At 39.7% G+C, this 27,882-nt stretch overlaps 1 protein-coding gene across 7 annotated transcripts in view; it reads left to right on the forward strand.

Annotated features, from left to right (window-relative positions):
- The window catches only part of CNTN4 (contactin 4), a 642,022-nt gene that overhangs the window by 448,976 nt on the left and 165,164 nt on the right, over nt 1-27,882 (forward strand). For all 7 annotated transcript variants that reach the window (XM_034775263.1, XM_034775267.1, XM_034775265.1 and 4 more), the window contains one exon: nt 19,619-19,714. In XM_034775263.1, the coding sequence (XP_034631154.1) occupies nt 19,619-19,714 (96 nt within the window). The remainder of the gene's footprint in view (nt 1-19,618; nt 19,715-27,882) is intronic.

Consider the following 27,882-nt stretch of genomic DNA (forward strand, 5'->3'; position numbering starts at 1 on the left):
ATAATTAGTCCTGCCAGGAGTGCAGGGGACTGGACTAGATGACCTCTCAAGGTCCCTTCCAGTCCTATGATTCTATGATTGATTTAAGCATCTGCTGCTGTTACGATATATCAAAATAAATAATTATTTCTCATATAAGCTGTACATTTTAAAAAAGAAGTTAGAAGTGTAATAGAGAAGAAATAACATTGAAACTTTGTGTCCCAATCATTATAAAATGCTTTAAATGATAACAAAGGGTTAACCAATGGAGTATGATTTTTTGACAGTGCATCATTCAACCAAATGCACAACTGTGCTTATTTTTGCAAGATACAGTCACATAAATTGGCTTTCTAAAAGACATGTAGACACCTGTCACAACCAATTTGAATCATTTTTCTACTGTATTTTTGTTTTTGTTTAATAGTTATGAAATAGTCCTCATATGTGTGTAACACTTTTTTAGTTTCGGAAGTGGAATAATTACAAAAAGCATTCTGGATTCTAAAAATATGCTAAGAATTTTTTTTATACAAGTTTAAGGAGAAACAACCATGGAAACACTCCTCTGGCAAAGAAAGAAATGCAAAACAGAGCTTAGCTTTCATAAAAGATAGAAAGCTCTTTGTCAAATCACCAATGACCTGAGACATGCAGCCTCCTTAGGGAAGTCTTACTGTTTTCATTCTTGTTTCCAGGGTGCCTGGAGTTCAGTAGCTGAATTATTCCCACATTGTAGCCCACAACAGGAAGCAAGTGAACCTAGTATACAAATGCTGTAAACATGCCTGACTTCAGATTTTCAAAATTAATCAATTAGGTGAGCAGTAAATGAAAATGGGTTTAAATACTAACAATAGAGGTCAAACATTACATTATCTATATCTCATTCTACCCCTGAATCCTTAGTAAAGAGAGATCATCTTGCCTTTTTCTTGCTATTTGGTGCATTTCTGATCTCTGCTATTAACGGATGCGACCTTAGCATAAAAGATCAAATTGTGACTTTCAAGACCTCTCTGGAGGTAAAAGTTATATGCTAGATTTTCCAGATTTTATATTGCTTTAATCCCTGGCCATGTGGACCCTAGTCATTCATAATTAAGGAAAAATACAGCAGGCCTGGTTTGCTTATCATTTAATCTTCGTAGCCTATAAATATTGATGATTGTGTTTTCTGTGAATGTTAAAATATGGGGAAAATATTACCTACCCTGGCCAAAGTTGGATAATTATAACCATCAAATGCCATATGTTCCAAGTTAAAATTTCTGTATGAAGTTTACTGAAGTAAACTACAGAGGCTTGCAGGGATTTGTAGGGTTTGGGGTTTTTTTTGGAGGGGGAGAGGGGCTTTTATTCCATCACATATGATGTTACAGAAGTGAGTCATGCAGTACCCTATATAAAATGATAAACTAGAAGGAAAAGTTAAATGTGGTGCGATATCATGCTAGCTGCAGCTGGCAAGTTTGACTGACCTTGGACATTTTTCAGAGAGTTAGTATGGTCTAATCTGCTTCAGACTGTCATCACTTCATTCTACTAAAATAAGGTGCATTCATAAAAGTAAGAAGTTTCAATATGGCATGTTAATAAAGGTCACAGAAAAAACTAGTATTGCGCTAAAAAGAAAATCAAGTTTGTACTAAAGGAAGGTTATTAAAACATGCATTCTAATAATATCTTGCACTTATCTGGTATGTTTCATCCTAAGATGTCAATTCTCTTTGCATATATTAATTAATTAAGCCTCTTTTGAGGTATATAGTTCAAGTTTTATTATAACCATCTTTACAGATGAATTAACTTTGACACTGAGAAGTTAAATGACTTACCCAAGGTCTCACAGTGAGCCAGCAACACAAATCAACATTTTTTTCACAGACTAAATATATCACAAATTTTCTTACAGTCGCTTGGGTTCAATGATGATTGACTAAGGGCGACAATACTATAGAGATGATACAGTCTAAGCAGTGTTCCTCAATTTTTATAGGTTGTTTCTTCATGTTTTGAGACTTATCCAAAGTAATTGTGGTGTGCCTGTGACTAATCTTTATTAATTTTCATAAAGAAACCAACAGTAAAAAGTACAAGAAGTAAATGACCTACAGCATGCATGTTATCAAATACTGCATTTTCACAGGATATCCAATAAAATGCAATTATGCCGTTTTACAACTTGTCAAAACCACGAGACCAGACCACACAAAATCAGACAGTATGACACAGACATAACAGGTTAGGAATCTTACTGGAACAGATGTAGAGAAGGGCTTCTAGGATGATCCAAGGAATCCTTGTAAAAGGAAACTCAAAGAACTTGGCTTGTTTAGCTTAACCAAAAGAAGGCTAAGGGACGATATGATTGAGCTCTATAAATATATCAGAGGGATAAATACCAGGGAGGGAGAAGAGTTATTTAAGTGCCAGTGTGGACACAAGAACAAATGGCTATAAATTGGCCATCAAGTTTAGGCTCAAAATTAGGTGAAGGTCTGTAACCATCAGAGTAGTGAAGTTTTGGAACAGCCATCCAAGGGGAGCAGTGGGGGAGAGGGGAGGAACCTAATTGACTTCAGTGCTCAGCTTGATACATTTATGGAGGGAATGGTATGATGAGACTGCTTACAATGGCATGTGGCCCGTCCTTTACTGCCAGTAGCAAAAATTCCCAGCGACCAGAGATGGGACACTAGATGGGGGAGGGCTGTGAGTTATTACAGAGAATTCTTTCCCAGGTGTTCTTCACCATCTGCAACATATGGAGCACAGGTCACTTGCAGGTTTAAACTAGTGTAAATGGTGAATTCTCTGTAACTTGAAGTCTTTGAACCATGATTTGAGGACTTCACTAACTCAGGCAGAGGTTATGGGTCTATTATAAGAGTGTGTGGGATAGGTTCTGTGGCCTTCAATGTGCAGGAAGTCAGACTAGATGACCATGATGGTCCCTTCTGATCTTAAAGTCTATGAGTTTATGAGTCGTAGATAACATATATATGTACACACACACACAAGACATACACACAAGACATACACAAATAGGCAAAAAAGAGAAGGAGGGGACCAGGGACAGGGAAGGGGCAGGAAGAGAAAGGGAAAAGGCTCAGGTCAGGTGGAATGGAAGTCTGTTGTTGTTTGAGCTATCTCAGCATTCTTTATCAAAATATATAAAGAAACAGGATTCAAATTTATATAATTGCTCTTTACATAATAAGTTATTTTATTGCTGCTAACTCAGACAGGACTGAATACCACTGCTCTCTTCTGGGCATTCATCTAGTCCATTTTTGTAAAATCATGCCTTTGGTAATCATTATGGCCCCCAAGAACCTTTGTGGTGGAGTTAAACCCAGTTTAGTAGATAGGTACATAATCTAGGATATAATTTTCAGATGAAATTGGTTGCTGAAAGCCATGCTCTATTTTCACCCTTGTGTCCACCTCTTTCCATAGCTGCCTGACCGTTGAATAGTCCCACAGCAAATGCCTCACGGTTCCTTTTTCTCTATTATGGCGCCAACGAATGCCTGAGGAGAAGGTCCCCATCATGCACAGCCTCTGTGGCATCCAATATATTTTGAACAGCACCTCTTGCTGTTTTAGGTGTACTCTTAGGGCTACACAATGTAATTCTTCTTAATATGTATTATATAAGGCAATGGACCAAATTTGAAGGAGCTGTATCAGACCATCTTAAACTAACTTAGATTCCCTTATGCTCAGTTAATCAGCTTTAGAGCTGATTACATCCATTTTACTGATATCTAAGGGTGTCTAAGTCAATGTAAATTACACACCAAAGAACTGGAAGAAGGTATAATTAAAGTAGGATGGTCGCTACTTTAACTTATACCTCTTTACACCTTCAACTGGGCCGTAGATGTATGTGCAACAATAACTTACCCTCCCTTAGACATCAGTAGAGTGAGAGAAAGTAGCTCTAAGAGAATTGAAGTCAGTCTAAGGGGATCATTACACTTCACCCCTGAATCTGGCCCTATGAATGTATAGCCAAGGTCTGAATAGTTAATTCTAGATGGAATCTACATTGGCCCAACATACACATTGAGGGGAACTTAATTGGACTCCCTTTAGGCTTCCTTAAGATTATGATTCAAATCTGAATTTGTAATTTTTGTGAGTTCCATATCTACATCATGGAAGGCTACAGTATTCTCCAGCTTTCCTGTTGCTGATATTTAATAACATAAGAGTTTTTGAATTGTTAGATCAAATTCTGCTCTTGGTTACTCTTGGTAACCCATTTAACTTGGAGCAGAATTTGGCACAATCCAGAAACACTATTTAGATTGGTGTTGCTTGATTTTATTTTAATCTGTGTTCCTCATTTTTGTAATTTGCATCACATAATGAATTAAAGCGCCTCACTAAAGGCAAATAAGTCTATTTTTAAAAATACACAGTTCATCTTTTCCTCCACTATTTCCTTAAGAATTTTAGATGCAAAGTCAGGGCATGCCTTATTTATAGGTATAATTATAGATAAGTTTTGATCTCTACTATGCAACACAAAAAAGCAAGATAATCAGCAAATATATATCTCCAAATGAGCAGCAAAGCCAAAGAATGCCAAAAGATGCAAGTTGCAGAAAGAATCAAGATTCAAAACAAAATTATTTTCTAATGATCAAGTCATCTTTCTTTCAACCATTCTACTTTACCATTATTCTTTCAACCAGCTATATCACTAGATGTGGCCCTGTCAGCACACTCCCATCCGAAGCAAGAACAGGCTGGAACAATACATGCAAAGGGAAACTTTTATGGAAAACCAGAAAGTGGTGTTGGTGATTCAGCACATGGTACAATATTTTGAATCAGCATTGGGTCAAAGCTGCTGTGCTCTGGACGTATGTTCTGGAGAGAGACAAAAACAGGTCTTGACCAATCATGGTCATTACAGATCCTGGGGCACTTTTGCTAAGATCGACTATGCTAATCCTGGTGGCATACCCATATTCACATTATTTACTGCCTAATAATCACCCCTCTGCAGTGTCAGTTGGAAAATTTACTGTTTGCTTCTTAATAGGAATGTGATATCTCTGAGCCCTGTTAAATATTTGGTACCTTCCAATGGCCGATGAAGGGATCCTTCTGTCTGGTTTGTATAGCCCTTTTGATTGTTATGAAATTAATGTAAACTCATAATAATCTCCCTGTAGTATAACTTTCACCCACCAATATTATCATTTCTTAACAACAAATATGTGCTATTTTGGAACACTCAGATTAAATAGAATCAAAACTCATATGTGCATATTGATGTTAATTTGGTTTTTTTAAGCAATTATAAAAAAGAAACCCTGTCTTATTTAGTTTGGTATTAAGTCTCTAAAAATAAAAACCTGATTTGAAAGTAGGTCCCTGATTCAACCCTTTCTTCTTCATCTTCTTCTTTTTTCCCAATCATTAAATAATCACAAATTATGGAACAAGACAGTGCATAAGTTACTGATGCTCAAGGGCCATAGAAATTTGCATACAGTATAATTTATGCAGATTTTATGTACCTACTTGATTTGTATTTCTTTATTCCCCACATTTTAATGCTAACATAAAAATTTTATTCTCTGGAGTAATTTTCAATTACCAGTTCTTTTTATTTCATTTAAAATGTCTACTTAGTGGAATTATGCAGACACTCAGCGGTTGTTGTACATGTGAGGGCTTGTTTTTGGGTTGGGTTTTTCCCCCCAATACAGTAGTTGATTTTTTTTGCTGATATTTGATTTGATGAAAACAAAAATATATTATAATTAATACTCATTTGAACAAAACACAGCATAAATTGTAGTCGCTGATCATGCAAGCAATCTGTGATGAGTGGGGCATGGGATTTTTTAGACACATTCAGACTATCAATCAGTCCATCAAGTTAAATATCCTGCTTTTGACAGTGCTCAGTATCTGAGAATAAGTATTATATTCAGAATAAGTTCCCACTTATTTTTTATCATCTGCTAAAACAACTGTGAAATGCAGTATCAGGGTATAAAGCGTCTTTCTTGATCATGTGTCTAGAAAGGGTATTTCCTACTCCTCACACATGACCTTGCTGCCACAAAAAAATCTGGATTATCCTGGCATACCCTGATTGAGGGCATAATCTAACAAAGTGCTTGAACACACACAGAGCCTAATATCGTATGATTTTTTTTAATCATCTCAGGGGTTCCCAATTTTAGTCACGTCTTATTTGTCTTACATTTAAATACTCTTATTGACTTGACATACAAATATAAAGTTGACTCCCTTCTTCCACAATCATTGTAAATAAATAAATGAAACAAAAATATCCTCAAACTTTTTAGTTAAATCCCCAAGCTGCAGCATTCCAGTATTGGTCTCACAAATGTAAAATCACCTTCCTGCTCACTACAGCCCTGGGTATACATCCCAGGATCATATTAGCCTTTTTTCCCCACAGTATTGCGTTTGGCACTCAGGGTCAGTTGCTTCACCACTATGACCCCTAAATCCTTTTCAGATTCGCTGCTTTCCAGGATACCGTCTCCCATTCGGTCATTATGGCTTGCATTCTTTGTTTCTAGATATGCCACTTCGCATTTGGCTTTATTAAAATGCACTTTTGTGGTGAAGTGGCAAGTATCTCGATGGCATCATAGTCTTATTGATGAAGACGTTTGGGCAAATCTTAGGGGCTGGTTGTATTCCGAAAGTATGGGTGTCTACTGACTTCTGATTAGTGGATTGGGGGAAGCACATGTACTTACCTGTAATGAAGAATGACATAGCATACCCTGCTCTGAGCTGATCTCTTATTACATTACCAATATCTTATTGGGTGTGGAAGGATTGTACTGTATAGGAAGTGGCTTTTCATTGTCTGTGAATCTCAATATCCAGTACTACCAATATGGTACATGGAGAAGGTGCTGTCTTGTAGAGATATTACTTTCATATAGTACAATGTATCCAGGTGGGTTTGTAAGCAGATGAGCTAAAGAGGGTATCTACCCATGGGCAGTCAAGGGCATCACAGAACAATTTGAGTCATTAATATATATCTCTTCTTGATACTATAACTTGCAAATTTTAACTAGATTGTGGTCCTGATTCTGATCTCAAACCAATGTAAATCAAGGGTAATCACACTATGAAGTCTGTGGATTTAAATCTGTGTGATCAGTGTAATTGAGGTCAGACTCAATCCGTAAACCTTTTCTTATAGCCTGACTGTTTTTTCCCCCACAGTCTTAAAATAAAGCTTTTTTTTTGTGTTCAGTTGTTTGCAAAGTCCCATTTAAATTTATTTAATTTCACCTACAATATTGTTGATTTCTGTTATGCGAAGACATCTTTTATTTGTTTAAACAAATAAAATTGTTTAGAAACCAAAATAATGAAGAATTCATTGGAGATTTATACCGTATAATGATTGAAGCCTGTTTCTTATATAAAACTCACATAATCCTTTGTGGTTGTGATATATAGTTTAATTCTCAATGTCATGCTTGGTAGCCTATTAAGTTATAAAACTCCCATGGTAAATGAAGACCAAATAATTGTATGATACATCACTGACAGCGTGGTGAAAGTACTACACCACTGGTAACCATATCTATATATTTTCATGATGCTTAATGTTTTATTCATCTCAGTCACGTCACATTATTTGAGTTCTTCTCACTGGGAAGTTCATTTGTTTAAGACATAGGGAGCATTAACATTTCTTGTATCTCAAAAGTTTCATTTTAAGTAGAGTTAATTATCCAAAGTCTTTTTATAAAGAATATTTGCATAAGGTTAGGACCGTGCCTTTTCTCTATCAACACAGCTGATCTTAGCCCATCCAACATGTGTATGTATTCATGCCCATATTACCAAAGCTCTCCTGTTACCTGCTATCTAAGTGCTGTAGGAACCTGGGCATTATATTCTGTTTGGTAGCCTGCTTACTGAGAAGGGGAAGGAGTTATCTTGTGTTGCTGCGGGGCTGCTGGCTGAATCCTTTTCTTTGTTTGCCACCTTCTGGCTCCTGTACTCTTCAGTGTGGGTTTCAAAGAAAGGGAAATGATGTCATCATGGGAAGGAGGTGCTATGAATTGGTGAAGTCTGTACAGCTTATGAACTCTGATTGATATTGTGAAGTTGTACTATGAAAAAGTGCTTTATTATGAGTGCCTATATGTATGTGGGTCCATACATAGGTGACAGCACCTATAGCATGTACACCGCAAAGAGATACAGAAGTAAATACTTAAGGTTAAGGATGGAACTTACACCTCACCGAGGTTATGTAAAGAAGCAGCTGCATCCTTAGAAACAAACAGTTTACCTGGTTCCTCTGGAGGGAGGAGGGGAAGGTAGGAGCAATGGACAATAATTGGGAGGAGAATAAAAGAAGGGTTTCAGATAAAGAAACAGACAGGAATGGGGGCCATACAGGAAGAGGAAGCATGGTGCAGGAGAGGGCAAGATCACAGCAGCTGGATAAGGGACTCCTTGAGAGAGACTGAATAGCATGCAGCAGCCTGCATGACAGGGGCGGCTCTATGTATTTTGCCGCCCCAGGCATGGCAGTCAGGCGCTTTCGGTGGCGTGCCTGCGGGAGGTCTGCTGGTCCCGCATCTTCGGCGTATCCACCGCCAAATTGCCGCCGAAGCTGCAGGACTGGCAGACTTCCCACAGGCATGCCACCAAAGGCAGCCTGACTGCTGCCTTCACGGCGACCGGTAGGCCTCCCCCCGCGGCTTGCTGCCCCAGGCACGCGCTTGGTGCCTGGAGCCGCCCCTGCTGCATGAGGTCGGGACACACTACTTCCCTGCACCCAGATGGTTCCCCAAGGACTCACAAGAGAAGGATCAAGTAGAAAATGAGGGATATTTGTGGTTTCAGATGTTTATTGTTTTGTGTGATCAGTTGTCTCCTGTGCTTTGCATCATTAAGTATAAAAGAGCATAATAGTGTTAGACTGTATTCTGTGTGTGTGTGTGGACTGCTTCACCGCTTCTGCATGCCCCTGAGAGAGTTAAACTGTAAACCAAAAACTCCACACCTTTGGAGTTCTGGGAAAGGGGTGTGCTTAGGGAGCTGGGGTATCTTGGGTGTCAGTGCTGGTCCTGGAGGCCCCAAGCAGGTGGGCTGAGGACCCTCATTTCCAAGAAGGGGTAGCGGACTGGGAGTCAATGCCCAGAAAATGTGCCAGAGAGGCCAGCCAAGGGTTTCAGAAATGTAACACATCTCAGGGGATGCAGAGCTCAGAGGCTTGGCTTCCCCTCAGAGCTGTCTCGTGTGTGGCTGGCAGGAGGCACTTGCTAGGATCTGTGACTGGGGGAAAGAAAAGAAAATGGTATATGTTTAAAGTTTGGGAGCACTGGGAAAGAAAGAAGATGGAGAAGAAAAAGTTGAAGGGATGAGCGATGGTGAATTTGGGTCAATGTCAGACTGAAAGGCAAAGCACAGGCGGATCTTGGCAATAGGAGAGTGAAGCTAGGGTGATCAGATGTCCTGATTTTATAGGGACAGTCCCGATTTTTGGGTCTTTTTCTTATATAGGCTCCTATTATCCCCTATCCCCATCCCGATTTTTCACTTGCTGTCCGGTCACCCTAAGTGAAGCATATGGGGAGAGTCAGCAACAGAAAGGTGCAGACAGGAACCGGACAACAGAACATGGGCAGCAAAAGTGGTGGGATGTAAGAGAGAGAGAGAGAAATAGACTGAGAAGTGGAGCAACAGGGGCTGAACGAGCAACATAAGGAGCAAGACAGGAGAAGAAGTGAGTTATTTTTGCACTTTTTTGGCATGGCAAACTACTGTGGATAATGTACACCCCACTTGCTCCTAATTCAGAAAATGCCTGACTATGCAATATGTATACTAGCACCTCACTCAATGTAGATCTAAGAACAAGCTTGTGATTTTTTTTTTATTGAAAGTCATTAATCATATTAACAACCAGTCGATGGAGACTAAGTGATAAACTCACTCGTGGCCCCTGAGACCAATGAGAGAAACAAAACAGGAATAGAGTCCAGGTTAGGATTAAACAAATATAACTCAGCCACCAAAATAAAAATGAAAACCTCTACAATTGTTAATGTATCTGGTAGATATGGGAAATCCTTACAGAGTGTTAGGCACTTGCTTAGAAATTCAGAGTGCCCTCAATTCCTGCTCGCAGGAGGTGCTCATTTTCTTGTAGCATTAGTGTCTAGAAATACCGTGGTTCTTTTAAAAAAAAAGAAACAAGATGTTCAGATACTATGATAATGGGAGTGATTATAAAAATCTGGATAAAGGATTTTTTTGCACCTATCATCACTGCAAAGGATGTGAGGGAGATTCCCACACAGGAGTCATTTTTTTAGGTGACAGATCTGAGGGACTGTCCCAGATTGAGGTGTCAGTAGAGGAACTTTTGGAGCAAACTGATAAATTAACCAGTAATAAGTCAGCAGGACCAGAAGGTACTCACGCAAGACTTCTGAAGAAAATCAAAAATTGCTGAACTATTAACTGAGGTATGTAACTTATTGCTTAAATCAGTCTCTGTACCAGATGACTGAAGGATAACTAATGTAATACCGATTTTTTTAAAAGGCTTCAGAGGTGAAACTGGAAATTACTGGCTGGTAAACCTAACTTCAGCAACAGGCAAATAGATTAAAATGATAGTAAAGAATAGAATTATCATACACATAGATGAGCATGATATTTTGAGAAGAATCAACATGGCTTTTATAAAGGGAAATCATACCTCACCAATCTTTTAACATTCTTTGAGGGTATCAACAAGTAAGTGGACTTTCAGAAAGCCTTTGATAAGTTCCCATACCAAAGACTCTTAAGCAAAGTAAGCAGTCATGGGATAAGAGGGAAGGCCCTCTCATGGATCAGTAACTGGTTAAAAGATAGAAAAGGGTAGTAATAAATGGTCAGTTTTCATAATGGAAAGAGTTTAATAGCAGGCTCCCCCACAGATCTGTCATGGGACCTTTGCTATTCATAAATGATCTAGAAAAAGGGGAAAACAGTGAGGTGGCAAAATTTGCTGGTGCTACTAAATTACTGAAGATAGCTATGTCCAAACAGATTGCAAAGAGTTACAAAGAGATCTCACAAAACTGAGCAACAAAATGGCTGATGAAATTCAGTGTTGATAAGTGCAAAGTAATGCACACTGGAAAAGATAATCCCAACTATACATACAAAATGATGGGGTCTATATTGGTTGTTACCATTCAAGAAAGAGATCTTGGAGTCATTGTGGATAGCTCTCTGAAAACATCCACTCAGTGTGCAGTAGCGGTTAAAAAGACCTAACAGAATATTAGGAGCCATTAGAAAAGGGATAGGTAATAAGACAAAATGTAATAATGCCACTATATAAACCTATGGTATGCCCACACCTTGAACACTGCATGCAGTTCTGGTTGCTCTATCTCAAAAAAGATATATTAGAATTGGAAATGGTACAGAGAAGGGCAACAAAAATGATTAGGGGTATGGAACAGCTTCCATATGAAAAAAAGATTAAAAAGACTGGGATTATTCAGCTCTGAAAAGAGACGACAACAAGGGGATCTGATTGAGGTCTATAAAATCATGAATGATATGGAGAAAGTGATTAGGGAAGTGTTATTTACCCCCTTTACGTAACATTAGAATCCAGGGTCACCCAATGAAATTAATAGACACCAGGTTTAAAACAAACATCTGTACGTACTTCTTCAGAGAATGCACTGTAAACAGGGCCAGCTCTAGGATTTTTGCCGCCCCAAGCAGAAACAATTTTGCGCCCCCCCCCCCCATTTTTTTCTTACCCCACCCCGGCTCCGCCTCAGCTCCACTCCTTCCGCAAATCCCCAGCCCTGCCTCTTCCCCCCAGGCTCTCAAGCCTAGGAGGGAGGGGGAGAAGCGGCGTGCCTCGGCCACTTGGAGTCTCCCCCTCCCTCCCAGGCTCTCAGACCTGGGAGGGAGGGTGAGCAGCGGCGCACGAATCAGCTGTTTCGCGCGCTGCGGCTGCTCGGGATCTCCCTCCCAGGTACGAGAGCCTGGGAGGGAGGGCGAGCAGCGGCGCGCGAATCAGCTGTTTCACACGCCATGGCACGCGAGCAGCAGCAGCGGAGGTGAGCTAGGGCGGCCGGGGCACACTTTTAGGGGCGGCGTTCTGGCGCCGGCCATGCTGCCCCTAAAAATGTGCCGCCCCAAGCACCAGCTTGTTTTGCTGGTGCCTAGAGCCGGCCCTGACTGTAAACCTCTGGAGCTCATTGCCAGGGGATTATAAAGGCCAAAAGTATAGCAGAGTTCAGAAAAGAACTAGATAAGCTAATGGAGGATAGATCCATTAATGGCTATTAGCCAAGAGAGTGAGGGACACAACCCCCTGCTCTGGGTATTCCTAAGCCTCTGACTGCCAGAAGCTGGAACTGGGTGATAAGGGATGGATCTCCTGAAAATTGCTCAGTTCTGTTCATTCCCTGTGAAGTATCTGGCACTGGTTACTGTTGGAAGACACAATACTGGGCTAGATGGACCATTGGTCTGGCCCAGTATGGCCATTCTTACGTTCTTATGCATTGTGGCAGAGCCGTTGCGACTCCATAGTTAAGCAAGGGTTCGGTTTTGCACTTGATGCAGGACTTCACTCTTGGTTTTTGTATGAAAACCACAGCCTCAAATTTTCAGCACGTAATCTCAGAGTGAAGCTTGAATTTTCTAAGGAGTTTCAAGTAAATCTGTTAATTACTTTCCTAGTTCTAACTAATTAAAATTTGGCTAAAAAAAAGTTCATGTTCTGAGTCTCATGACTTTTAAGGGCTCATCTTGCTTACAAAGCACAAACTGTAGAAAGTCAGAATACTGTAGCAAGAGCTCTTTTAGAGTTATGTAATTATTTTTTTAATTAACTAAAAGAAAAATCTTCCTTATGTTATCTAGAATCTGAGAATTGTTGGGCAAGCCAGACTGTAGAGAATACATGACCGGTTAGGAGTGATAGTCACAAAGGGAAATATACATAGCTGCACTGTAATTCACAGTAATCGGAAGTTGCAAAGGCTTATTTTCATTTCTTCTCCAAAACCATCCCATTGATCTTTATGGTAAAAAGTAGAGAACAGTTTCCCACCTACTCTTCATGCAGGAGTGGAGAGGCACTAGAAAGGTGTGTTGCCTATGATTGAGGATAGCATAAATCGAAGGAATAAAATGTATGAGTGCCACTTATGCAATAAAGCTGCTTCTGGGGAAATTTTCAGGAAGTGCATTTAACTTTTGTATGGCAAGTGGTCTTGCTTCCATGTATTGATTGTTCAATTGTGCAGAATTTAATTCTGAAATGGAACATTTTGTACCCATTTGAATACAAGTTTCTAGGCAACGTCTCCACTTTGCACAGCATCCAAGGGTAAAGCAGAACCTCTTTAATTGGCACTTCACTAATCCATATATTTTTATAAATAAGTCAAAAAAAGCCATAATTTATTCTCCCTTCTCACAAAAAATGTAATAGCAAGATACTACGTACCACAGTAAATTCATTTGTACACTATAGAGATGCATAAATAAAACAAAACTATGCACTTCAAAATGAGGGAATGAAATATGTTTTGTGATGCATCAGCCTTTAAGTTTTATTCATGTTTGTTCACTTAGGACTAGATCAAAAATCCTTCTTACACACATTAGTGAAAAGTTCCTCACAACTGAAGCCAATTGGACTACTCCTGTGAGTAACGGATTCACAGTCGGGTCCTTATTTACCGTGTAAGGCTGAGCAATGCATGAGCATTTGCCTAATTTACAAAATTCAGTAATTTGCAATGTGAGCATGAGTGATGAATGATCGTCTATATTCATAACCTGAAACTTACCCGGAAATGAGCTCTAGCCATTATTCTGTCATCTCTCTGCAGCTCACTCAAGTGGAAACATTTTTCCCTCGGTTATAACCATTTTCTTGTCATAAATAGATTACTGGCTGTTTTGCCAACAAACTGGTGTCCTCTGAGTGATTTTCTCACACCCACAAAGAAGCTAGAAGAACAGCTCTGGGTTTAAACTTACCATTATGTGGTGTACTTTCTCCCCATGCTGAAAGAACTAGAGTTACTGATGTCATGACAAATGACCTAAGAATTTTTTTTAACCATCCTTACCAGCAAAATTCCCAAGAGCAGTAAATCAGAATATAAAAGAAATTCTCCCTTTTCAGCCAATGGGATTATTCGCAGGGCCTGAAAACTGTATTATGTACAGTCTGTACTGTGCCTTTTTATATAATGCAAAATTAAATACTTCAGTCTATGGTGGAGGAATAATTGAATAGCTGAGTCACTGCTTGAAAAGTCTATTACTACATGTCTTCAAGACTTTGAGATTATAATACTTTTCAAATTTTCTTACTAGATAGATGGACACATTTTAAATACACCTCTACCCCGATATAATGCTGTCCTCGGGAGCCACAGGTTAAACCACATTCTATCGAACTTGCTTTGATTTGCTGGAGTGCGCAGCCCCCTCCCCCCCCCCCCCCCCCCGCCCCCCGGAGCACTGCTTTATATCCGAATTTGTGTTATATTGGGTCGTGTTATATCGGGGTAGAGGTGTACATACATCTCCCTTGATGAGTGGGACCATGATACCTTTTCCTTGGGATTTTTATTTATCATCAATAGTAATCATTAAATTTTTCTCCAAATGCTTTCATTTGTGCAGTTTTAACTTTGGATTTCCCAGATGATTATATTAATTGGTAGTAACAGTGGTGGTTGTGGTAGTGTCGCTATTATTTGTTAAATGCATGTGTATGTATACGCATGCACACACACAGTTTTTGCTTATTAAATGCCCGATTGTGCAACCCTTACACATGTTGGTGACCATTACTCATGCAAATAGTCCCACTGAGGCCAATAGGACGATTTCAGTGATTCAATGCTCATCGATATGAGTAAGGGTTGAAGAGCTAGCCCCTGGCTGTACAGTATTGGTAACCTCAAATGTTGAAGCCTGGCAAAAAAAAATACTGATATTGGCTTAAAAAATCATGAGATTTTTTTCAAAGGGGTTCTTTTTATTTGCCTTCTGGTTTCTGAGCCTCCGGTGTGCCTTTGCTTCATGTTTTCAAACTTTTCTCCACAACCACAAAGGCTAGAAACTTACTTTAAAATAAAATAAAATAAAAATGAGATAATCATAGAATGATGTCACTCATGAAATGGAGAGTAATCGTACATTGCATGATTTGTGATAAAATAGCCACATTTGGCAACACTGACTTTAATTTCTCTAGAATCCCATCTTTTTGTTTGTGAATGCAATGTGAAAAACAGTTACCTGCATTTCCTGCTTTTTTCACTAATTTGACATCATTGTTAAACCTTTACTTGTTGACTTGAAGAGAAGTGATATTGGTGAAGTCTTATACCTGAGCAAAGATGTCTGTGTGGATGAATAAAATCACAGCTGAACTGACCGAAAAAGGTCTCCCGAGTCATCTAGTCCAATGGCTCTCAACCTTTCCAGACTACTGTACGCCTCTTAGTAGTCTGATTTGTATTGTGTACCCCCCAAGTTTTACCTCACTTAAAAACTACTTGCTTACACAATCAGACATAAAAATACAAAAGGGTCACAGCTCACTATTATTGAAAAATTGCTTCTTTCTCATTTTTACCATATAACTATAAAATAAATCAATTGGAATATAAATATTGTACTTGCATTTCAGTGTGTAGTATATAGCACAGTATAAACAAGTCATTGTCTGTGTGAAATTTTAGTTTGTGCTGACTTTGCTAGTGCTTTCCATGTAGCCTGTTGTAAAACTGGGCAAATAGCTAGATGAGTTGATGTATCCCTAGAAGACCTCTGTGTACCCCCCCGCCCAGGGGTAAGCGTACGACTGATTGAGAACCACTGATCTAGTCAGTCCCCCTGCTCTGGGGAACTGATCCTGCAGCCTATACCCACGTGAGTAGCCCTAGTGGAAATCAATGATCAGTGACTACCTCACATGTTTAAACCTGCAGTTCAAGCCCCTGGGGCAGAATTGCCGTACAACAATCTCTTGAGTCTGTTTTGAAAATCACTAGTGCTTTTGTTATTATGTATGACAACCTCCCTTGGCAGATTATTCCATTGTCAGACAGGTTCTACAGTTTAAAAAAATCCTAATATTTAATTTATTTTCTCCCTACTTTGGTTTCAGGCTATTAGTTCTTATGTTACCATCCGCAACAAGAATGAAGTTCAATCATAATTCTTTGCACAGTCATAACTAGTCCGTGGGAGTTTTGGGGAGGATGAGGAATGCAGGACTGGACCTTTGAAAGCCTCACTTTCCCTTTTGTGTATTATTAATTTTAAAGGTATATTTTTGCTTGTTTGAAAAGACATCACCATTGTTTTTTCTCTAGGCTACAACCACAGTAATGGGGTGTGAATGGAAGGGAATTCTCTCCACCCACAACTGTCTGTTGCTTGATTTTCAACATTCAGTAACTTCCCAGTCAAGGAATATGACTCAATTTTAATTCCCTGTTTATGTATTCTGCATTGTTTTTGCTGCATATGTTCCCAATCTTGAATCAGGGTTGCCAGTATAAACCTCTGTCTCACTGTGGAGTCCTATTGCAATGGCGCACACTAGTTGATCCAATGCAGAATTGGGGCCCAAATTATGAGGACACATTATTTAATTTGGATCATAGCTTTGAGACGTCTGTATTACTTTGATCTTCCCTAAGGGTCTGATCATGTAAAACGCTTAGCCAATTGCTGACTGGCCTCAATTTACTTATCATTGCCTCAGTCTACTAACTCCAAAAGAAACTGAGACATGTTGATATTTTGGACTATTATAATTTTCACAACACATTCACAGTGTTAGGGGGCTTTCCTTCACCCCCTTCCCTGGTTCTTGTTACACAGACAGAAAGCAGAAGACCAGAAGTCCGAAGTGCAGGCAATGCGATGTTTATGGGGGTTTAGTTAAAACATATTTTGAAGCCCTTCACGCCAGTCAGGCTTATTTTTTTATGCCAATAGAGTTTTCCCCTCTCCTCCCAATATACACCAATAGAACCCCTTTGTCTAACCTCTAGCTACACACACTGATGCAGCTGTCTCTTCCCAGTGTTCTGTTTCCAGCTCTGTTGCTGCAGAGCCTTGCCTATGTCCCTGTTCCTCATTGCCCTATTCCCAGTCCCTCATTCTCCCATTGTGCCATTACCATTCCCCCTCCCACTCCCCCTTCTTAGCAGGTCCAAATATACCTGCAATGCACGCCCCTAGTCATACCCCTTATAACTTACGGTCATTTTCCGTTCTGGAGGGCATGAGTCGGGGGTCTTCATCCCACCCCTTTTGTACCCCCTGGGAGGGGTAAGGAGTGAGGTTGTGCTCTGGTCGGGGGCAGGCATTTCTCTGATCTTTTAATGTTTTACCTCCCACCCCACCCAATCTCCCCTTACTGCTCCCGACTGGTTGCCTGACCTTGCTTTGAGATAAGGCGTTGAGGGAGTCGTCAAGTGTGCGCTCATATTACACTCCCACCGTACCCTGTAACACTTTCAGCTCCATCCCTTATCTGTCTCATTGTACTAAAAGCCCCATCTGGTTGTGGGAATGCAACACACAACATCTTTGTCCTTTGTTCTTCACACATATTAGTAAGGATGTAAGAGTATTAAAAGTCAAACCCAATATTCTATCTCAGGCTAACAAACAGGCTTGTATGCTAACACACAGCAGTGCACAAGTTTCCTTAATCACCCTTCACAAGCCATACACCCTCTGAATATTGTGCAATATTATTCAGTGATTTAAAAAATAGTAAAATGTATAGCATAAGGACACAGCAGAACTGTGCTAAAATGCGTATAAACCTTATAATTAATTGTTGCCCGTTATTTGCATTCTGATGACTGTTTTTACTTAGGCTGTCTTTTTGTTCTGAATTCATACAGCACCTAGTACAATGGCATACTGGATCATAGAATCATAGAACTGGAAGGGACCTCGAGAGGTCATCTAGTCCAGTCCCCTGCACTCATGGCAGGACCATGTAATATCTAGACCATTCCTAGCAGGTCTTCTTCTAACCTGCTCTTAAAAACCACCAATGAGGGTCATTCCACAACCTCCCTAGGCAATTTATTCCAGTGCTTAACCACCCTGACAATTAGAAACATGGCTGGGATCCTAGGTGCTACCATAATACAAATAATAATAAACCCCTGCCTTGTCCCAAAAAAGTCTTTTCATGATCGGGCAGAACACTCAGCCCAAGGCGTAAGAGGGAACTTGGCCCCAACCCTGCAAACAGTTTTCACATTGTGTAGCTTTACTCCTGAGTAGGGTTACCAGATAGCAACTGTGAAAAAACAGGCCGGGGGGGGGGGGGGGAATAGGTGCCTATATAAGAAAAAGTCCCCCAAAACGGGATTGTCCCTTTAAAAACGGGACATCTTGTCACCATACTCCTGAGAGTAAAGGTATGTGCATGCATAAGGTTCAGAATCTAAGACACTAATGTGAGATTAATACCTGAATAGCACTATGGTTAAAATGAAAAATGGAGTCTTCTTAATAGCTAAGAGCACTACCGATGGACCTGTGTGAACTCTTCCGTAGCAAAAAGATCTAAAGGGGATAAAAATTAAGCGTAATTTTTTCCACTTTCTAACAGTATAATTGACATTCCTGTTGTTCACTTATCTCCTGTGTATTTTCTGTGTTTTTCTGCTGCGCCAAACAGCAGTTTTGAGGTCAGCAAACAATGGCTCAGCTGCATTGAAAGGAAAAACAGAATGGAAATTTAAAAGCAAGCCACTATATAAGATAAAAAGGCTATTGGGGTGACTCAATATACTAGAAATTTTACACAGAATTCCCATGGCAGCTGATGCTGCTGATCAATACTTGGTGCTGCTAGTTGGGTCCCAAATTGTAACTTCAACAATTAAGAGTAACTTTCTCAAGCTCACTGTGCAAGACAGGGAGAGAGGGGGGCACATTTTCACAGTGTCTAATACCTCCAGGAAAGGACAGGAGAGAAATGAAGTGAGGAATTTAGTGCAATAAAGCACTGTGCAGCTAACATACATTGGTGGATTAATGTCAGTGTTAGCAGGGAGTTTCACTATGAGGAATCTTTCCATGTTCCGAATTGCAGATTTGCATCCACATGTGGGTCGCATGGGACGTCGATAACAAGACTCATCCAAAAGGGAAAGAATCATAACCTGTGGGGAAACAGACCTGGATTATAAAATAAATGAGGATAAATGGCAATTTATGGCAATAATTTCTTCTATTGTGTGTTATAACATTAACTGCACAAGCATAATACATTGTCAGTGTTATCTCTGAGTTTACTTTGCCCTAGGTGAATGTCCATCAGTACCAGTCCACAATCACCCAAATATTTATTGAACCTTTTGCTTCCTCCGATGTTTTGCTACACTAGGCAACAGCCTGTTCTTAGGAGCAGACTTCTACAAGTATCTTTTCCAAACTGATGTTCATTTTGTATCTCCTTCAGAAAATAAAATAAACAACCCTAACATATGCAGTCCTTCCAGAAGAGAATACTAATGCCATTTCATGCACTCTTTCTTGCTAACAGACCTTGAAAACTTCAAGACAAGAACAAGAAGTACAGTGTCAGTCCGACAGGGTCAGGGAATGGTACTGCTGTGTGGACCACCACCACATTCTGGAGGTAAATCAATCATATTAATAATACTATTTTCAATATTCAATGACAATTTGCAAGTTTCTCTGTCTCTTGCTCCAGAATAGGGTTTCAAGAGTTCTTAAAGTTTCCATCCAGGGAAGAAGCAGGCGATAGTGTTGGATTGAGAGAATGATCCAACCTGAATGGTTCTTGCTGGGCATACAGACACCTTGGTAAATCTGCTAAAAACTTGGTGTGATAAAACTTTGTCCTTTTTCTGGGTTTATCATCTACATGCATGCATGGACAAGAAACTAATGCAAATGCCAGCGTGTGCCAAAGTGGAGCAGATAAACCTAGATTACATGGAGCCCATAGAAGCCCATCTGTTTATGATCTGCGTGTTTGGTCTTCTGCAAGTTTTCAGTCAGCAGGGAGGGTAACCATGTAGAAAGAGCGTGGATCACATGCTGACCCTCTTTCCATTGCATTATTATTTCATTCACAATAATGAATTTCACCCTCAGTGCAAGAGAACTTATGTCCTGTCACCAAATTTAGACCTGAAGCGTAAGTCCCATTGAAGTCAATGAGATCCGAACCCACCTATTCGAGAGCTGAATTTGACTCTGCATTATGTGGTTCTAAGACTTTAAATAATGTGGGGAGAAATGAAAGGCTGTTATCAAGTTAGTGTATGAATTAGCTTAAAACATGGTACATAAAATCCCCTATATTCTAAATATATTGCTTTTGTAAAGAAATATTCAACAGTCTTTAACAGGGAAGTGAAAAAGAACGCACTACAATCGCCCGTGTGATTTGTTCTCTTCTGACAGTGTGTGATATCTATCAAATCCTTGTCCCTGATGGGAATCAGCATCATCGATGCTGCTGTTCAGACACGTTAACAGGGAAGTTTCAATAGTAACTCAGTGTTTTCTCAGTGGCAAAGAAAGTGGTAGATGTTCCAAAAAAATCAGGTTTCTAAATGGATTTTATAAACTATGAAGACTATAGCAATTACCTTATTACAACATTGCTTTAAAAGGAGATGATAAAAAAAAGTTTAGAAAATTCAAAGCAATCATTTTCAACTAAAATTGTATAAAGATCTCTTGTTATATCCTATGTAGATATGTAACGAGTGGTGCCAAAATGATCTGGTTGACTGGGTGTTTATACCTGTGTGTTTCTGTGTTGCAATTCTCACAAATCAAGCATTGGAAAGATAATTAGTTAGTTGTCTATTATATCAATTGATTGATATTGGATTTGATCGCAGGTAATGCATTGTGTGCCCAATAGTCTATGAAGTGTGTCATACAACTTTAGTGTATTGTCACTAATCACTATGATCAACAACCATCTATTTTGGCTGGGTATACGCCCAAGTGGTATTTCCAGTAATCCACATATAACTTTTCAGGTAATTTCTCTCTCTCTCTCTTTTTTTTAATTGTAATCATGTTTTTAAACCTATGTGCCATTTGAGTCCTCACTTGTCAGTAAAAATTGCCTAGCAAACCATTTGCCACTGTGGTGCTTTGACTGCTCAGACACAATGAGGCAAGTATTTACTGAGCCCCTTTGCTTTTGACCAGCTGTCAGGAAAAGCTTGACAAGTCTGCCAGTCTCCCTTGGTCCCTGGACTTCACAGTCCCCAACTAGACTGCCACTTGAAAGAAAAAAAAAATTTAAAAAATGGTTTGGAAGGCCCCTGGGTCTGACACTTTAATGACCTGTATGATCTGCTACTGCTTACAAATCAAGAGAGCTTTTAATTCTGAATATCATCTATAAGCCTTGACCAAACCTTTTAGAATTGGGATAAACCCCATGCAGAAATCCCACTGACCCCTATTGGTCTGAGTAAATATTTTTTGCACCAACAACATTGTTCTGCATTTTAAGTTGTGGGGCGCTCTGAAGTATTTCTTCACCAAAGGTACATTCCGTGCTGTCACTGTATGGGGGAGAGGGAATGCCATGATAAAGGATAACCATCTACCTAGTTTCTGTAACTAGGACACCTTTCGCTTTCACTTTTTTAGGCATTATCCCTTTCCTTCAATGTATAATATTACCATCAGAATTACAACTTCTGGAATCTCCATGGAAGTACCCGTTACAGGGACATGGTTGTTTCATCTGCAATCTAAGGCACTTTGTTCCTACCTTAAATTTGGGGCCTACCTGGACTGTGCCCCATTGGGGCATCTGCATTTATTAACTGCTAAGCACTCGAGCATATAATGGAAGGATTGGCTCTTATGTAATCTAGTGTCTCTAAGGTTTTATAGAATTTCCAGATCCCAATGCATACCAGCTTACCCAACTTTTCAGTAGAGATGTGGGGCCCAACACAGATGCAACAAAACCTGCAATTTTATGGTAGAGGAGCTGTTACTGGAGGGTTCTGCAAGGAAAAAGACCCTGAGGTTGTAGTGGTTGGCATTTGAAAGGTCAGAAGTAAGTGTAAGAGCTTGAAGGGTCCGGTAGCAAGTTTTCAGTAAAAAGTACCCTGAGCTGACTCCTATATTACAAGCCTGTTACCTAACTCTCATCCCCAGGTGCACAAAGCCTCCATCACCTGCCACCCACTACCAACTGCTTCAACTTTTCTCCCCCCACCCGCCCAGCTATAAAACCTTGTCTCCCTCCCTGTGACAAGTTTCCTGACTTGATTTCCCCAACTGCAGGCTACACCTCAGCTACCCCTATGATGAATCCCCTTTTGTTTAAAACAAACAAAAATAAGTATTTTTTCACAAAACACAAAGTCTGTGGAACTCCTTGCCCGAGGATGTTGTGAAGGCCAAGACTATAACAGGGTTCAAAAAATAATTAGATAAGGTCATGGAGGATAGATTCATCAATGGCTATTATCCAAAATGGAGAGGGATAATGTCCGTGACCTCTGTTTGCCAGAAGCTGGGAATGGGCGACAGGGAATAGATCGCTTGATGATTACCTGTTCTGTTCATTCCCTCTGAGGCATCTTGCATTGGCCACTGTCGGAAGACAAGATACTAGGCTAGATGGATCTTTGGTCTGACCCAGTATGGCTGTTCTTCTGTTCTTCTGTTTACTTTGAATTTAGTTCTTGACAATGTGACATAAATTGTTTTGCTCCTCTTTTGGTCGTTGTTGTTTAGCTCTTGACTCCCAGGTGCTCAGAAACCCATTCATCCCTCTTTTCATGCCGTAGTCTTGGGAGGAGTTTTTTGTTTTGTTTATTTTGATGGGGGTTAGCAGGTTCTTTCCCTTCTGGGCTGTTTTAGTGTTATGATCATGTTTATTACCATGCTGAAATCAAAGATGTGCTGAACTTTGAAGGAGGCTGATACTTGATCTGCATTCAAATCTCTGCTTTTGACAAGAGAAATGGGATTTAAACATATGTCCTGAGATACTCATAAGAATTACACATCTATTATCACCGTACCAGTAACTGGTCAGTCTTTGAACCCGTTGCTTTGTAAAAATGCTGAACAAACATCACTCTAAAATGCTTAAAATTGGCTTCTTAAAGATATAATAATTTCAGATAGTTTTGAGACATATGTATGCAAATGTGTCTATCCATTTATTTATAATGAGTTCACCATCATAGAGAGAGGCACTGTATACCAAAAATAAGAAAAGCATATTACTGTCTGAAGGCACCATCTTCCCCCATCACACCCCATTCTCTCCTCCCTCTGTCCTCTCCCCTGCTTTCTGTGTGCTCTATGCAGTTAGTTTCTGTGGCTGTATATTGGTTACCTAGGAAACTGCTGTAGGATGGAATTCAATTGAAAATGCTACTGGACTGAGTGTCAGAATTGTGGCCTGTGTTTCAAGTGATGCATGAGTGCATGTAAAATCTTGACAATTTTATTATTATTTGTAACATCAAATAACGTTAAGCACTGGTGCCAAATCCATACATGGTGTAACTACATTGATGAATTTGGCCCACTCTCTATTGCAGGCTATCAGTGCCATTTAAACCAAAATGCTCATCCATAGAATCAGTGATACGCTCCCTGCATACACCCGATACACACACTCCCATAAAACCAACGCTACCATCCCAGGCTCTGTCCTAACATCATGAGCCCCCACAAATTATCCCCCACCCCTATCCTGACAATATCATCACCAAGTAAAGAGGCTGCCATTTCCCAGTAGGGGAAACTTCTAAATAAGACACAAATAAGGCTATTCACAATGACTCTCTACGACCCAACAATTAATTCAGCAGCCCTAAAATCAAACCATGCTCCTTCTATACCACCCTGATGAGTCCCACCCTCACCCTTACAGAGAATTGGTCTACATACCAAAAACTCCTCTGCCACGAAGATTAAATGTGTAAATTAATTTAGCATGAGCCATGGGAGGGTGAGGGGAATTCCAGATTATGTGCTGAGGGGTTTATTTATTTATTTATTTTGCTGTGAGGAATTTTGTTGCTATTTTGCAGATAAAATGGCTGAGATCCAGATTGAACTGTCAGATTGGTGTATTGTGTGTAAGTGACTCAAAGACATTTAATGTAAATGTATTCAGTGATGACAGTATCACTCTAAAGAGCTGATAAAGTTATTTCCCATTCCTGTGGTCTGAATATATACAGCATGTAAGGAAAGGCATGTTACGGTGTCTGTGAGATAAGCACACTCACTTCTGGTGCCCAGGAAGGCAGAAGACTGAGGATATTATTACTAGATCCACAGTTAGCTTAAATTGGCACCGCTCCGTTGTAGTCAGTTGGCCTGTGCCAGTCTACAGAAGTTGATGTTCTAAACCGTTTTCAATAAGAAGAAATTTTATGAAACGCAAAGTAATTCCAGTCTATTCTGCCTTGGATCCTGGTAATCTCACTTGCCCTGCATGAAGAAAATGTCGTCTTCTTTTTTTTAACAGGACCTAATTTGTTTTTAATATAATTCACCCTGCTCAGCAGGAAATAACCTGAAGAAATGGTAGAATTTTTAGGCTCCAGAACTAGAGTGATTGTTTCCAAATTGCATTTTAGTTAGCCAACTAGCTTGCTCACAATATACATTGGAAACCATTTGCTAATGACTACTGCACGATTACTGCAGATATCTCCTTTTCCAACTGTGGGGAGATAGAAGTGAGCATGGGGATATCTGATGTTCCCGGCGGGTACTCTTTCTAGGGATGTTTTATTAGTGAAAAACTATAGCAGCTTCCATCCCAAGGGATCCCAAAGTAGAGTTTACAAACTAAATCTGTAGAGATCACTTCATCCAATACTGTCGTTCTGCCACCTCTGGGATGTAACACAGCAATTGTTTAATGCTTTACTACAGCAATACTCAGCAGTTTTAGGCTAGATGTGAAGAATACTATATGTAATTGAAAATACAAGAGCAATTTAGAGAGAGAAAATACAATTATCTGATTTGGAATTTGATTAGGACATTGTGCTTAATGCCATCCCCTAGCAAATAGTGCCATGGACCTTTAATTTACCTGCTAAGGACTAGGGCTGGCCAGAAAACAAGAAATCTGTCTCATGAAAAATCTTGAGATATCAACATTTGTTTTCCTTTCACATCTTACTCTAGACATTTTGAAATTTTTCTCAAAAACCCACAAGAGAGACAGACACACACCCCAGAATAGCCAATGGTGCAGTAGTTAGCAAGTGGGAGACCCAGGTTCACGTGCTTGTTCTGCCTGATTCAAAATAGGGAGTTGCATCTGGGCTTCCTAAATCTCAGGTAAGTGCCTTAATCACTGGCCTATTGCCTATTCTGAGGTGAGTCTCTCTCCAAAAAGCTTTGGTTTTGACAGATTGGCATTTTATGACAAAAAAACATTTTGTCCAAAAAATCCCAACTGAGGACAATGGCTTTACATATCATAAAAAAGAGCACGGTGTCCCTTCGCACTGTGACTCAGATGGAATAGCACCATCTAGTGAATCATTACCACTAGCACATCCTCAGCTACTCCTTGGAGAAAACTCGCCATGGAGTGGCCCAGCCCAACCCTCCTTCGCTTGGGAGATCAGACAGGGGGCAAGCAGTAGATGTATGGCACCAGGACAATTTTTTCCCCTTTGTTTTATCATTAAGAAAAATTATTAATGGTTCATTGTGTTTAAAAAAATGAATGGTTCTATTTCTTTGCTTCCATCCTCTACCCTCATTCCTCTCAGCTGTAGTTTGCTACATGTATGAAAACAGAAGTTTGGTCTTTGGGATATATCTGTTTTTTAAAGGGATTGCATCTGAGGGCAAAATTATGTTGGATTTCATGTGCTAGTTGGGCTTTGAGCCATTTACTACCTTAGAGATGCTAAAAAAATCAGCTTTCTATTAAAATTCTAGCAGTAATTTATCCTAATATGAGGCAAATGATTAACAAGTATTTTCAGCTTCTTAAAGGGGACCGAATACAGTTCATACATAATCATTTGGACTTTCCAATGCAAGATGCATCACAACAATTCTTATTTTAATACAAGCTGGAAATTCACTGTATGAATCTAGTCCTTTTTTTTTTTTTTTTCTCCAGCTGAAAAAGAAATGTGTATTTCTTAGGAGACATTTTCAGCAGGGAGTCAGCATTTTGTCAGGTCAGTGCATCATAGTGTTACATTGTGTTAAGCAGCATAATGATGTGACATGCTGAAATGCTAAAATGCTGGCTGAGCACTGGAAATTTGGAAATAGACACCTATTTGTAGCTGAGGAATAAAGGCAGGAATAGATGTAAATCAAACATTTGCCGCTGTCAGATGTTCAGCTCTTGAAACATTACATAGATGGGCACAGAAGATTGTATTGCTGTATTTATAGGACCCTGTCTTTTAGAAGTTCACTTTTTTTCCTCCCTTCCCCCTTTATTCACTCATACCTATTAAGCAAGTATAAAATAGGGAAGTAGTAAAACTAAGAATAATAAAAAGCTACCTAAGTCATCATCTTTGTTCTTTTATCCTATCACATTCATGTATTCCTTCCCAATACTTCTTAGTTCTCTCATCATTAAAAAGTCCATTTCTAATAATTCCTTCTTTCATACCACCACACCTAGAGCCACTGGTTATTGCTGACAAAGTGCTTTATAAAGATGGGCATTAACAATGGCAACGGTGCCAGTAACTTCCGTTCTCTGGAGGGGAATCATAGTGTTGAATACACTCTAGGAAAGAGCAGGATTTAGCAGTTGTAGTAACAACTTCAATCATTTTACATTGTAAACACTTCAGACAAAAGACTACATCTACCTCTGTTTTCACAGCACCTAACAACATTGAGTCCTGATTGCAGCCTCTGTGTGCTACCCATAAAATTAACTAGTCAATGATAATAAATCCTAGCATTTCCTACTAAGTATATTAAAAACCAATGGCAGTTTTAGGAAACGTAAAGGACCTTAAAACGTTTGGGTGGCTTTCTTGATGAGACAAGTTGTGGGTGTTCAGCATTTCTCAGGATCAGCCCTATAATTTGGAGGTAGCAAAAATAGTACTTATAGTGCTTTACATTTTCAAAATACTGCTAGATCGATACCATCTGAAGATGTGTACACTCCACAGGGACTGAGACCCCCTTTCAAATATTTCAGGGATTCTTTCCCTTTAAATGAATTCCAGTACAAATCTCCATATTTAATATCTTTTCACTAATTCATGTCGAATCAGTGCTAATACACTGGTACTTTATTCTGTGCATTTATGGAAATTGGGACATTTAACTGTCATATTTACCAGATTTATGTTGTTGCTGAGTGCCGCATTACCTACTATACAAATAGTAATTTAATTTTTGAATACTTGCTAACAATATCTCTGCTATTTCATTATGAGTCTATAGATTAAACCGTGACATTGAACTATTTCGATCTGAGCTGGCTTCAATTGCACTGGTTTACTGAACACTAACAGCCTCTTTTTTAACTCTTGCAGCCTGTAGAATGTAATAACTGCAGGGACACAGAACACACTCTTGTAGTAAAACCCACAGGAGTGGGATGGAGGGCCCAGGAAAGTTCATGCGGTTGTCCTTTTGGTGTTCCTGATGTACGATCTCCTTTCAGGATCAGTGCACATAGGAAGACAGGGCAGGCAGCTTGCCAACATCAGTGACCCCTGGGGGAGTGTAAATTCCGCCACCTGCTTCTCTGACCTGTTCAGTTTTGGGGTGACTCTCTTCCTTCTGAAATCAAAGCACTGCAAGAATCAG

Source organism: Trachemys scripta, chromosome 7 (genome assembly GCF_013100865.1).
Source record: "Trachemys scripta elegans isolate TJP31775 chromosome 7, CAS_Tse_1.0, whole genome shotgun sequence".
Lineage (NCBI taxonomy): Eukaryota > Metazoa > Chordata > Testudines > Emydidae > Trachemys > Trachemys scripta.